At 44.7% G+C, this 14,812-nt stretch overlaps 1 protein-coding gene across 1 annotated transcript in view; it reads left to right on the top strand.

Moving 5' to 3' along the window:
* GUCY2F (guanylate cyclase 2F, retinal) overlaps positions 1-14,812 on the top strand; it is a 92,697-nt gene that overhangs the window by 60,412 nt on the left and 17,473 nt on the right. The window contains exons 10-13 of the mRNA XM_061137103.1: positions 3,612-3,761; positions 6,883-7,031; positions 10,026-10,189; positions 10,984-11,176. Of these exons, the coding sequence (XP_060993086.1) occupies positions 3,612-3,761; positions 6,883-7,031; positions 10,026-10,189; positions 10,984-11,176 (656 nt within the window). The remainder of the gene's footprint in view (positions 1-3,611; positions 3,762-6,882; positions 7,032-10,025; positions 10,190-10,983; positions 11,177-14,812) is intronic.

Raw genomic sequence — 14,812 nt, 5'->3', positions numbered from 1 at the left:
GTTTATTTGCACTAGGTTCTCTCTTACTTCCAGAACTTTACATATACCTTGTTCATTGCTTGGAACACTCTTCCCTTCCCACTGTTACCCACTCATCTGAGTCTGGCTAAATTCTACTCCTTCCAGAAGGCTCAACTGATTCAAGAGGCTTCCTATGATCCCTTAGGCATGGTGAAATTATCCTCTTTATGATCCTTTAAGGCTTTGAACTTTGTTTTAATACCACATTTTGTTGGTATCACATTTTTTAATTAGCTGTCTTCTCTCCCTCCCTAAACTATAAGTCTTGTGAAGGCAAGAGATAAGTTTGCCTCCCACAGTGCCTTTCACCATACCTGGTGGAATAAATGTTTGTTGAACAAATGAATGGAAGAAATAAAATAAAGAAACTTGCTGCTCCCTACCTTAGACGACAGAGCTAATTGAATCTTACAATTGGAAGGCCTTGTAGATCGTCTGGCTCAATTTCCATTTTACAGATGGGGAAGCCAAGGTTTAGGAAGGTGAGCTGATTAGTGACCCAGTTGAGATCGTGAACCCAGGATTCTTGACTTTTGCTCTGTGTTCTCTTGTATCACATCACTGGCTCTCCAAGGTTGATTTTATCACCAGAGCAGGGCTAAGAGTTAGCCTTGGTTCCAGTAAACACAAAGCAAGCCAAAGTGATTTTTTTTAGTTTTGCTTTTTGTTTTTTTTTCTGAGGGTTCAAGTCTAATGGTAGACAGTGGCTCTTACTGAGCTCTGGAGTGGGAAGTGGGAGATGGGGGCATGTTGTAAGTGGATTCATTACTGCCCACTCTCAATTACATAAGTATAGTGCAGAAAAAGCATTTTAGTCATTAGCAACATACATGTAAGTGCTCTCTGAAAATACTGTTTGGTAATGATTGTATTTAATCACCCAGCTTTTTAACCGAGAGTTGTGTCCTCTTTTCCCTTCTTGTGCTGTTAAATGTGCAGAGGGAGAGGATGCCAGGAACAAGCAGCTGCATACCATTTTCCCTGCCCACCCCCCCAAACATATGCCTGAAATCCCACGGTCAGTAATGTATTCCTTTGACTAAAGTATTATTCGGTCTTTTCAGTTTTATTTGCAAGCATCAGTTCACCTAGGCAAGGTGACTGATGGGCAAAACACTCCAGGAGTGGGCAGGGGAGTTGGGGGACAAAGTCTGTGGACATCTGGAAGACAAAGTGAGATGAGTATGTGCTTGGGGTGAGGCTAGAATTTCCTGGACCACCATTTAGATCATGAAGTGAAGTGAAGTCGCTCAGTCGTGTCCAGCTCTTTGCAACCCCATGGACTGTAGCCCGCCAGGCCCCTCTGTCCATAGGATTTTCTGGGCAAGAGTACTGGAGTGGGTTGCCATTCAGAATGGGCTCCAAATAAGAATTTCCAGGGTGAGTTTCTCTTTCCTGGGTTTCAGCAACAAACCAAAATAATCTGACCTTTTATCCTCCTCCCTGCTTCCTAGGGCCTTGTCCTTTGGACTGTCTTCCCAAAACCCCAAACTTGACAAGCTAAAAAGTTAGCTAGTGCTTTTCCCTGCCACCCCCACCCTCAGCAGACAGTCTTCTCCAGCCTCTCTGTCTGGTTGTCAACCTGTTGTTTATTCCACCTCTCTCCCGTGGAGGAGCGCCCTGTCCCTTCCTTGTCCATTTTAACTTTCGTATAGATCTCGGTCCTCATCCTGCTGCTGTCACCCCTTGCACCTCACCTCTGGCTCTTACTGCAATAATTTCCTAGCTGGTTTCCCTGATTCCAGCCTCTCTCCTTCTTCAATCCAGTTTGTGCAGGTTGCCAGATTAATCTTCCTGAACACAACTTTCATCAAATCCCTCTCCAGCTCCAGCACCCCTACTGCCTTTTGTATTCACTCCAAATGCCTTCATTTGGCTCTCGGGGCCTCTCACCTCCTGCCCTCATTCTTCCAGCGACCCTCCCTCCCCACTTCATCAACCTCATTTCTCATTTCTCATTACTCCTTAACAGAGCCCTTCTCTTCAGCCAAGCTAATCTGCTTATCATCACCCACATCCACAATTTGTTCCTTTCTATCTCTTATTCTTTTGCACGCAATGTTCCCTCTCCCTGCAAAGCCCTTACCCTCTCAGCTCTAGGAAACTGCATCCTTGACCTTCTTAACAAGCTCCTTTAAGATTTAACTTTTCCAGGAAGCCTTCCTGGAATAATTTGATCAACTCAGTTTTTTTTTTTTATTAGCTCAAATCTCATGGAATTGCCAATACAGAACCATGTTTTGAGCTACAGAAACAGTAATTTCTTATGGTTCAATGTAAAACATTCCCATTATTAATCGGTATTTCTTTATATATTGCTTAAGGGACCTTCCCCCCAAATTTCTTAGTCTCTGATTGCCATAACTCTTTGAAAGCAGCATGCGTGTGTGTGCTAGGTCTCTTCAGTCATGTCCGACTCTGCAACCCTATGGACTGTAGCTCGCCAGGCTCCTTGGTCCATGGGATTCTCCAGGCAAGAATACAGGAGGTGGATTGCCGTGCCCTCCAAGGGATCTTTCCGACCCAGGTATCAAACCTGAGTCTCATAACTCCTGCATTGGTAGGCAGGTTCTTTACCACTAGCATCACCTGCAGAGATTATATTTTTTTAATGGGTGCTTAATATTGGCTTTTAATAGATTTCCTTCCTTACACTATAGAGCTTCCCAGGTGGCTCAGTAGTGAAGAATCTGCCTGCCAATGCAGGAGCCACAGTAGACACAGGTTTGATCCCTGGGTTGGGAAGATCCCTTGGAAAAGGAAATGGCAACCAACTCCAGTATTCTTGGCCTGGGAAATCCCGTGGACAGAGGAGCCTGATGGGCTACAGTCCATGGGGTCACAAAGAGTCAGACATGACTGGGTGACTATGCATACACTATACAGTGGCCCACATCACCATCTCTGTTGTATTGCAGTTAGGGGTGCACATGCATGTCTTGCCAACTGGTCTGTGAACTCTGCATTGGCAAAGGCAAGGTCTAATTCATCTCTGCCACTGCCCCATCCCTAGAACGGTGCCTGGTACATAGTAAATCCTCAATAAATAATTGCGGAAATGAGTTGAAGGAATTGCTGCACCCTTTTGCTCTGCAAGGAACAGAGGAGGCTTGGGGATCCTCTAATCCTCAGTTAAGACCTGGAGAAATCAACTTGTGAATCCCCGAGCCCCAGCACATTCAAATTACCAGACACATGTAGATCTCAGCACACAGCAAATCCATGGCAACCAGTCTGGCAGTGCACTCGTCTTTCCCTGGAAGCTGGCCAACTGCTACTTGCAGGCTCAACAGAGCAAGAAAGCCAGCACCAGATAGTTTTTCTATTTCGGGCTTCTGTGCCCTTCCCCACACCTCTGCTGTGTCTGCCTGAATGCTCCTGGGGTGGGGAAAGTAGTATGCTTTTGCTGTGAGTAATTCCTAGATTCATAGATTCAGACCCTGGGGGCGGGAGGGCAGCACTAGCATGCCAGTCTGTCTTAATAAAAATATAAAGCAGTCAATAAAACAGCACCCTTGGAGCCCTCGAGGGCATTGCAAATGCTGTCAGTTAATTCTCCCTGGATTCATTACACAATGCTTTCTTTTCAGAGTTGCTGTGGACAGCCCCTGAACTGTTGAGAGCCCCGAGGGGCAGCAGGTTACGTTCTTTTGCAGGAGACGTCTATAGCTTTGCCATCATCATGCAGGAAGTGATGGTCCGGGGCACCCCATTCTGCATGATGGGTCTGCCTGCCAAAGGTAAGCAGGAGATGCGAAAAAGGTACCAGGACCCCACCATGATCCAGGTCATCAGGCCAACCTGGCTGTTGTGATTTGCCAAAAGAGTGAACACGGTCTTATGTTTGTGCTATCTGCCTGCTGGTCTGCAAACAGCCTGTGTTGTGTGCAGGTGGGACTTGGAGCCAGGACACTTTAGGCATTTGGAAGGAAATCCCCCCACCCAAGAAGCTGGTCCTTTTCTGAACTGTGACAGAAGCCAAGAGCCTACAGGACTTTTATGTTAGTTTTTTTTTTTTTTTTAGCAGCCCCCTACCATTCCTTTCAGACACCCCCTGCCAGAGATTTCAGTGCCCACTCCATGATGCTCCTGGATGTCAGAATCCTCCCCTTCTTTCCTTGTGACCCGCCATAGTCTTTCATCCTTATCTCCCATCAGAATCTTTGGCTACCAGGCAGAAGTTTGAGGGGAAACAGGATGCTGACATATTCTAAAAGTATGAACTCACTAGATATTAACTAATTAGGAATGGAAAAATAGTCGGCCCTGCCGACACTGCTTTAACCAAGTGATCGAGGAACATCAATATCATGTCTCCCCTGCCATAATGCACTGAGAAGGGCACAGTACCACCCTTGTGGTCTTCTTGCCCCCAAATGCATAACCTCAATCTTACCATGAGAAAACATCAGACATAGCCCAACTGAGAGGCATTCTGACTGGTCAGTACTCATCAGAAGTATCAAAGTCATGAAAGACAGGGAAAGAATGAGGAACCATCACAAACTGGAGGAGACTGAGACATAACAATGAAATATGATATGGATCTTGAATTGGGTTGTGAAACAAACAAAAAAAAAAGGATATTGGGGGAAAATAATGAAATTCAAATAAAGACTCTCGATTAGTAATAAGCCATTGTACTGATATTAACTTCCTCTGTACTGTGGTTTTATAAGTTGCTAACATTAGGGGGAAGCTGAGTAAAGGAGATATAGGCAATTATTGTACTTTCAGTTTTTTACAACTTTTCTGGAAGTCTGTATGTATTTCAAAATACAAGATTTTAAAAATGCAAAATCAAACCAAACCTAAAATACTTAGTAGTCTTTTGCCCCAACCAAAGTTTTATTTCTACTTAAACCCCCACCCCAATAGTTCCTCACCACAAGTTAAATGAAGCCCAGTCTCCTCACATAAGACACACAGTCTGGTCCCTAGCCGCGTCTCTAGGCTTATCTTCTATCATTCCTCATACTCCAGCTACGCTATGTGACTGGCAGTGCCTTGAAATCACCACCATCTCTCCCACCTTGGTGCCTCCTCATGTGTTGCCTGTGCCTTCTCCCCACCTTGCCTCATCCAACTCATGTCACCTTCACTGGGAAACCTTCTCTGACCGTTTAAGTGTGGGATAGATGTCCCCTCTGTGCTCTCTTGTGCATATGTCTGCTAGAGCACTTATATTGCTGGTCCTTGTTTATCTTTCCAATTAAACTATGAGCTCCTCAAGGACATGAACCATGCTGGGCCTAAGGACAGAGGTGACCTAGTTCATTGTCAGTATCCTGACACAGGGACAAGGGAACTTGATGGTATTCTGAGAGTAGAGACTCCCTGTACTAGTGAGTTGGGTGGGGCAGTTGCACTCCATAGGGTCAATTTCCATGGAATCTATTGCACTGGGGCCAGGGTGAGAGATGTGGTGGAGAAACCGTCACTGTATGGGCCAGCCTGAGTTAGCAGAGCAGAAGGTGTCATGTCACAAGGAGCAGAGGCAACAACTGAAATTCTTTCATGGAGGCTAGGTGATACTTCTTATGTGGTATAAAGTCATACTGCTGGAGGGTTATAGCCAAGGCAAGGGTAGGAAAGACACACTGGTGGTGCCAGCAAGGTTTGGTTCATGATGAGGATGTGAGAGTCAAGGGTGTGAAGAGGGGACTAGGGATAAGAAATGAGCTGGAGAGATAGTCAGGGCTTGTATTTTATCCTGTGGGTAATGAAAATCCATAAAGAGATTTCAAGCAAGGAAGTGACATGGCCAAATTAATGTTTTCAGAATGGTTTGGAGAAGGCTAGGCTGGAAGCAGAGAGACCATGCAAAGTCTGATACATAGTAAATGTTCCACTCAGAGTGGAAGTCAAGTACTAGCAGCCAGGAGGATCCCAATGAAGCTCTGAATGATTTAATGGTGTTAAGTCCCTTCCCCTAGAGACCAGGCAGGGCCCATAACCTGGGCCTTCAGAGGGGGCTAATTGGGTCTCCTGTGGGGATTGAAAGGCTTAGATATTTGGGGGTGGGTGAAAGGAGCCAGATCATTGATGCAATGAATAAATATCAAGGTCCCACTGTATAGCACAGGCTTCCCTGGTAGCTCAGTGGTAAAGAATCCGCCTGCCAATGTAGGAGATTTGATCTCTGTGGGTTTGATCCCTGGGTCGGGAAGATCCCCTGGAGAAGGGGATGGCAACCCACTCCAATATTCTTGCCTGTAGAATTCCATGGACAGAGGAGTCTGGTGCGCTACAATCCGTGGGGTCGCAAAGAGTCAGACACAACTGAGGGACTTTCATATATAATTATGATATATACCAGAAATTAACACAACAATGTAAATCAACTATATCTCAATAAAAACATAAATAATATGTAGCAGAAGCAGAACAAAGCTGTGCTTAAATGATTTTTGTTATTGTTTAGTCATTAAGTCATGTCTTTGTGACCCCATGGACTGTAGGCCACCAGGGCCCTATGTCCATGGGCTTTCCCAGGCAAAAATACTGGAATGGGTTGCCATTTCCTCCTCCAAGGGATTTTTCCGACCCAGGGATCGAACCTGCATCTCCTGCATTGGCAGGCAGATTCTTTATCACTGAGCCACCAGGGAAGCCTGCTTAAATGATACCAAATACCTCAGTTAATTATTAATAGTTTCTCACTCCCTTTCTCAACTGATTGATATAGCCTTTGCTCAGATATAATTTAGATTCAGGCCACCTAAGGAGAAAGTGAAATAGATGGCCTTTTTGTGGTTTCTCTTGCCCAGCGTCATTCTTGGTTAAAACTCAATTACCTTTACCAAATCTTGGTACTTTCCCCAGAATTTGTAGACTTTTTTTTTTTTTGCTTCCTGACAGAAATCATAGAAAGACTTAAGAAGCCTCCTCCGGTGTACAGACCAGTGGTTCCTCCTGAGCATGCACCCTCAGAATGTCTCCAGCTGATGAAGCAGTGCTGGGCTGAGGCTGCAGAACAACGACCAACATTTGATGAAATATTTAACCAGGTAAGGACTCTGTGAAACTTAGCACTGACCAGAAGCCATCCTGAAGCCAGCCTACCAAAACGAACTCCTTGGGTTCTCATCATACTGGGAAAGGAACCTCTTGCAAGAGAAAAAAGCATTCGTCATGGGGTTGAAGCATGGAACTGGCTATTTGAAGGCCCTTTGGTGCTGGATCATCTCCAGTATATCCCCCAAGAGCATTAGGCTTCATTTTGGTCTCTCTTGTATCTGAACCTCTGCTCCATACCATCCACAATCTGACTTAACTGACCTTTCAAAGATGAACTTGAAAAAAAAATTAAAAAAAAAAAAACAAAGATGAACTTGAACCACTAAGCATTTGCAAGGCCATGTCATTGATACCATTAGTAGAAGGAGTAGGTGGATCCTGGAATAGATGGGGACCCTCATAGATCCCTGTTTGCTTTGGAAACTCCAGAGAACTCTGATGAGTATCTTGTTTAAGTGAAGCCAGATTGTTTTTGGAGGGTATGAAAAAATATGAGGAGTTTGAAAGGGTTTTCAAGATGGAAGGAAGTGCAAACATGGAGTACAAAAGCAGGAGATTCCTTTGGTTCCCAGGGAACTACTTGAGGCAATAAGCCCTGTGAGCTCAGTCGTGTCTGACTCTTTGCGACCCCATGGACTGTCACCTACAGGCTCCTCTGTCCATGGGATTTCCCAGGCAAGAATACTGGAGTGGGTTGTCATTTGCTTCTCCAGGGGACCTACCCAGGGATCAAGCCTGCGTCTCCTGCATTGGCAGGTGATTTCTTTACCATTTAGCCACCTGGGAAGCCCTACCTGAGGCAATAAAGTACATGAAAAGTGATAAGCTCCCTCCTTAAGATACTGAGTTTCTAAAGAGCTTGACTCTTTCCCTAGAATTCGGGATTCAACAGGGAAAATGAGGAGCGGGGAGAGAGAGCCCGGCTAAGGGAGCCCTGCTAGGGTGCAGTTCCTATGTCAGAGCATGCGCTTGAGGGCTTTGTTCAACTGAAAGGATACCGAAACTGAGGGAGTGCTGTGTCAGTGGTGGCGGAGAGGCTTTTGAACCTGGCTGGTGTACCGCACTGAGATGCTCAGTGAGTGGCAGGTATCTGAGGTGGAAAACGGTAAGAGTTGGATTGAAAGCCTGGGGGGCCCTGAATATTAAGTCATCCATGTCCCTGGCTCAGAACGCCTCCATTAGCCTGGCTGAGTCTCCTGAGGACACTCAAACAGGTGTTCAGTAGTAATAGGGAAAAGACACAGAACCATGGAGGTCAAATTTCTGAAAACTTACCATGAGGCAGGAAGAAAAGCATTCACCCTGGTGTTGATGCTAGAGATGTTATTTCAGAAGGCAGCACAGAAGCCGGTGATAGATAGGAGTGCACATCATATGACCTTCAAACAGGATGGCTTGGGGCTGCCCTCACTGAAATGCCTCCCCAATCCGTGCAGCTAATCCAACTGAAATGGGAAGAGGAGGAGGCCCCCTGGGTTAGGCAATAGGGGAATTGGAAAGATCCCCTGTAGGGGGGCACAGCAACCCACTCCAGTATTCTGGCCTGGAGAATCCCATGGACAGAGGAGCCTGGCGCACTACAGTCCATGGGGTCAAACAGAGTCAGATACAACTGAGCATCTGAGCACCAAAGCATCTGAGTTTGCTCCTGCGATTACCAACAGGACCTTGGTGGACAGGTAAATACAGACCAGGCTCAGAAGGAAGCTCATAGTGTTAGCCTTGGGGCATTGAGTGCTACATAGAACACGTGTGAACCCTTATGTGTGTTAAAGGGCTCACTGGGACAGATTCCTAGGTGTTTGTCGAGCAAAATTACCACCAGTCTTCTCTTGGCATCAACCCAGCCTTTTGCCTGCTGAATACAGCAGTAAGGTGGGACTACCCTTCATGAAGACTGAAGGCAGGAGGAGAAGGGGACGACAGAGGATGAGATGGTTGGATGGCCTCACCGACTCAATGGACATGAATTTGAGCAAGCTCTGGGAGTTGGTGATAGACAGGGAAACCTGGTGTGCTGCACCATGGGGTTGCAAAGAGTCGGACACAACTGAGTGACTGAACTGAACCAATGCTATGATAAGCTCCTTGTCCCTGTAGATGAACAGGGTCCCAGGAGGGCATATTGCATATCTGTGGCATGCAGCCACCTCTAAAGGATCAGGGGCAAGACCAGTTGAATTTTCACATGACCCTGACATGAAAGCCAAGTGTTAGGAGACACCATTGTTCTTGGGCCCCATGGTGAGAAATAAGGATAGATCTTATGATGTAGATCTTACCAGGCTTTCCTGGTGGCTCAGATGGTAAGGAATCTGCCTGCAATGCAGAAGCCCTGGGCTCAATCCCTGGGTCGGGAAGATCCCCTGGAGAAGGAAATGGCAACCCACTCCAGCCTTCTTGCCTGGAGAATTCCATAGACAGAGGAGCCTGCAGGGCTACAATCCATGGGATCACAGAGTCAGACATGACTGGGTGACTAACAAACATTTTTAAAAAAATTGTAAGTCTTGGGTTACATTTAAGAGGTCAAGGAACCTCCAGCTGTCCAAGAACTGGTAACATGGTGGCATTAGAAGATAAGTATAGTTTTATAGGTTGATGATCTAGAAGAGTAAAAGAGCCCTCCTCTTTCCCTTATCCCACTTCACAACTGGCCTAAGCTCCAGACCAAATCCTCTTGCCTTTGAAGTGGCTACTGCTTATGTGTTAGCACCTCAGAACTGAAGGATACTGACCAGAGAGCACCTTTGCTTAGACTTGAAAGAACCAGAAGGGTAGGGGAAGAACTACTCTGGAAAAAGAGCCCTGTGAATGGGCCAGGGTAACAGTAGAGTGAGAAGTGACTTTTCATATTTATACCTGGGTTTACATCTCTTGCCGTGGCATTTTAGAGGAAGGAATGTGTGATAAAGGGTCTTGCTCCATCACCTCTAAGTTTAAGGAGTAAGAATTCTCTGGCTCTCTTTCTGCTTTACTTCCAGTTTAAAACTTTCAATAAAGGGAAGAAGACTAATATTATTGACTCTATGCTTCGGATGCTGGAGCAATATTCTAGCAACTTGGAAGATTTGATCCAGGAGCGAACTGAAGAGCTGGAAATTGAAAAACAGAAAACGGAAAAGCTCCTAACACAGATGCTACCACCGTATGTGTGAACACCTGAGGAGTGTGAATGCTTGTAACAGTGTGTTCTATTAAAAATACTAAAAAAAAAAAAGTGCCCATCAGCTAACTGCTCCCTCCACGTGTCCTGTACCCTCTCTACTCCCAGTAGGCTTGAGTCACACCTTCAAATCAAAGAATTGGAAAACCCAGGGAGCAGAGCACACTTCCTGATTTTCCACTTCTTGTGTATCATGCTAGTCATTTACATTTTTGGTGCCTTGGTTTTTCTGTTTGTCACTTCATGACTTTGCCTGGAAGTTGACCAATTAAAAGGAGACAGTTTTTTGAGCTCCTAGAGGGAAGTAGCTGGGTTGTTTTTCTAAGCTTTTCCTTCCTTAGAGTGAGAGCCTTATGTGTTGCTACCATTTCCAAATTTTTCAAGTCCCCTTATCATGATCTGCTAGGAGATAATCAGGGAAGTTAGTCTCCTGCAAAGGCAACCTCCTGGGAACATTTCCTGCCCCCAGGTGGGGTGGAGTGGTTCGGTCAGGGGGAAGCAGAGAAAGAAGGATAGAGAGTTGGAAAAAGTCCACAAAAGAACAAACCAGGACTCTCTGCTCAATGATGTATTCCAGCACCTGGCACATTGCCTGGCACATTGTCAGCACTCAATATCTGTTTGTAAGATAAATGAAAGAATGAGTGTTTGCATCCCGGTGACATTTTCTTCCTTCTCACCTACTTGGCAGTGAATTTTGGAGAAATTGTGTTCTAGCAGATGTGGCCTGGAGGGAGGCCTGTGTCCTCTGAGGAATATCTGTGTCTGCTTTTCAGGTCAGTTGCTGAATCTCTCAAAAAGGGCTGCACAGTCGAACCAGAGGGCTTTGACTTGGTCACCTTGTACTTCAGCGACATTGTGGGCTTCACTACCATCTCAGCCATGAGTGAGCCCATTGAGGTGGTGGATCTTCTCAATGACCTGTACACCCTCTTTGATGCCATCATTGGCAGTCATGATGTCTACAAGGTATGTTACTTAGCAGGACAATATGTTCCAGAGAGCAATTTTGATATGAGGCCCACCTGTGTGTACTCCAAAATTGAAGGAAGGATGCAATTTTATCGAATGCTGTTATTTAGGAATTAAAATTTAAATAGTATACCACTTCCATTGGTCTCTCTTTGAAAGCGAAGGCCAAATAAAATGCATATAATGTCACATTTTTCAAAATAACAAGCTCAACACGGCAAGAGATTGCTGGTAAGATTTCTTTTGAGCTGTTTTCTAGAACTGGGACTAAGAAGAGATTGAATCCTAAAAGTATTATTGTTCTTCAGTTTCCAAGTACCCACAGGACAGGCACGGAAGGGCATACAGAAGTGTTAGTGTTTGGCCCATAGTTGATGACTAAGTTCATCTTGGGAAAATGTTTGTATATATAATATGTGCTGTTAAAATTTGGTTCCCTCCTTTAGGTACTGTTTTTATACAGGAGGAAACTCAACATTGGACCTGAGGCTCTCTGGGATTGCTACAGGGTAACCTAAAGCCCACCTAGTGGTCTGAGGTCTCAGGAAGTGATTAATTGTGAGGTTGTAACCTGCTGCTCCCACTTCCACCAATCCCTCCAGCGTGTCACTTTCCACTATTTCTATCAAAGGTGGCAGAAGATGAGTGGAGAACAGATGACTATATTCACTCATTTCAGTGCCATGCTTCTTTCCCCTTGATTTTATGTGTTGCCCTGTCTCTAGGCAGAAAAATGACTAAAAATCTCATAGCTGCGTAGGAACATGTCCATGTTGTCTGCAACATCGAAACTTGTTTTAGTAATGGAAAAAGATGCCCCAGGCATCCCACACTTTAGACAGCTTCTCTGTCCCAGGAACCCAGCTAGAGCTGGAGAATGAGTAGCTTCATTCATTGGATCCTTCACAGTAGCCTGAAAGGTTCCAACTCTCAAATCACACACAGGGCAGTGTGTCTATCTCAGATTAGACAGGGCTCTTTCAGGTCAAGTAAAGAGCCTCAGGGCTAGGCCAAGCTGCCTAAATAGGGCTCAGAAACAGGCATCATGCCTGTCAATCAGCATGAGTTGCAAACTAATCAAGAAGCACACGTGGAAACCATGGTGGAGGAAAAATCCATGGAATCAGACTACCTGTCTTAACTTGTTGAATTCAAGCAGCCTGAAGAGAAAAACAAATCACTGAAAGCTAATTCAGTTGAAATTAAAATCAAAGATGATTCAGTGTGGACAGTAACATAGCCACGGGTTTAATCAATCCAGCTGATACTGTTCAGACAGTTGTTGGGGGTCTTGGGAATGAGGCTGTTAGGTATTTTGATACTTCGTGGCTGCAATAGGAAGCTAGCGGGCTGTTTTCAGGAAAGAGTAGGGCTATATGAATCCAAAAATTACATCTAAGTATTCAGTCCTTTTTAATAAAAACCGACACAGTACAGAGGAAATAAAAATTGAACCAGTGGCGGATCACCAAATCCGTTTGTATTTTCATTTTCTTTACCTATAAAATTGGAATCACCTCCCCTGGCACTTGATAATCTGAAGTGGAAGTGAGAAGGCTGCTGCAGAATTATGAAGTTGGTGATTTGTTTTCAGTTTCAGTTTTCCTACTACCACTGCATCTCAACCAGACCTTTTCTATGCCTCATCTACCCTTTCTGTGTCCTTATTCTGATTTATGCAACCCGTATTCCCCATACCAGCGTCACACCAAGGCCAAGAAGCACCCATGTTCCCTGTCCTTCTAATTTTCTCATCCATATCCCTGGGGTCTCCTGGGTGACTGACTCGTTAAAGCTGAAGGATCAACCACCAGTCAATGATAATAGCCAGCCAGTGGGTTTCTCCCTCCCATACATACAGTATTTGCATTGTACCATTGCCTTCTGCTGTGTGGGCAGGCATGCTTATTTATCTGAGAGCAGGAATCCTTTTCTCAAATTGTATCAGGTAAGGGAGGCCCTGAATGGAAGCATCCTGAGGTACAAAGCCCCATAGGTGCAAAGGATCACTATAGAAAGTCATAATGTGAAGCCTACTGCCAAGTACTAAATTTTATCTGGAACTGAGTCATAGGCACAGTCCTATGGTTTATTTCAAGTCACATCAGTTTGGCTATGATGAAGATGGTGATGATGATGATGGTAATGGCCGGCACTTATCATCTCCCAGGCAGGTTTTAATTGTTTTGACATATATTATTTTGTCCTTAAAACACTCTATGAGGTGGGTGCTCTCATTATCCCTATTTTACAGATAAGGATACTGAAGCACAGAGGGGAAAAGTTATGTGACTAAGGCCACACAGTTTGTAAAAGGTGCATCTGGGATTCTAAACAAGGCTGTGTGACTTTAGAGTTTCATGCTCTTAACCATGGTGCCCTGTGAGTGCAGTTATTTAGGAGAACATAGTTTTTTTTTTTTTTGTCCATTTAAAAAAATTTATTCATTTTAATTAAAGGATAATTGCTTTACAATATTGTGTTGATTTCTGCCACACATCAACATGAATCAGCCATAGGTATACTTATGCCCTCTCCCTCTTGAGCCTCCCTCCCACCTCCCACCCCATCCCACCCCTCTAGGTTGCTAAAGAGCCTTGGTTTAAGTTCCCCGAGTCATACAGAAAATTCCCATTGGCTATCTATTTTACATATGTTAGTGTATATGTTTCCATGTTACTCTCTCCATTTGCCCCACCCTCTCCTTCCCCCAATGTGTCCCCAAGTCTATTCTCTATGCCTGTGTCTGCATTGCTGCCCTAAAAATAGGTTCATCATGCCTTCTTTCTATATTCCATATATATATATATATATATGTCAATATATGATATTTGTTTTTCTTTCTGACTTACTTCAGTCTGTGTAATAGGCTCTAGGTTGATCCACCTTGCTAGAACTGACTCAAATGTGTTCCTTTATATGACTGAGTCCATTATATATATGTACCACAGCTTCTTTATCCACTCATCTGTCAATGGACATCTAGGTTGCTTCCATGTTCTAGCTATTGTAAATAGTGCTGCAGTGAACAATGGGGTATGTGTATCTTTTTCAGTTTTGTTTTCGTCAGGGTATATGCTTAGTAGCGGCATTGCTGGGTAATGTAGTTTTATTCCTAGTTTTTTAGGACATCTAGGAGAACATAAAGTTTTAACTGAATGGAAACTTGTACTAGCAGTCTGACTGGCACATTTCATAGACATCCCTTCAGCTTACTTATCTTTTGGATTTACTTGCAAAGCTTCACCTTACTAGTCACTAGAAAGGGTGGATACACTTCTGTGGGGAAGACGAGGAGCACTGAGTCACCTTTATTCACAGGTGTCCAGCTCTAACTGCCGCCTGCAAAGCAGCAGAGGGCTAGTACCGCTGCTCCTCAGAGAGGCAGTGCTAGGACAGGGAGCTGGCGGGAAAAGACAGTTCTCATACCTGAGGAAGCTGCAAAACTATAATATTAGCAAGGCAAAGCAGAAGAAACAGACTGTTTCACTTCCTTCCTTTCCTTTTCCCTGTATTTGCCTTAAAGCTACCCTGGCTCTTTGACCCCAAATGGTCTAGAGAAATGCTTGCTGGGAAAGCACCTTCTCCAAGGGTGCTCCCCAGTGAATATCCGTGGACAGTCCCGGAAATCTC

This window comes from Dama dama, chromosome X (assembly GCF_033118175.1).
Source record: "Dama dama isolate Ldn47 chromosome X, ASM3311817v1, whole genome shotgun sequence".
NCBI classification, from domain to species: domain Eukaryota; kingdom Metazoa; phylum Chordata; class Mammalia; order Artiodactyla; family Cervidae; genus Dama; species Dama dama.
Note: the sequence above shows the minus strand (reverse complement) of the source record. Positions and strands in the feature narration are given on the sequence as shown.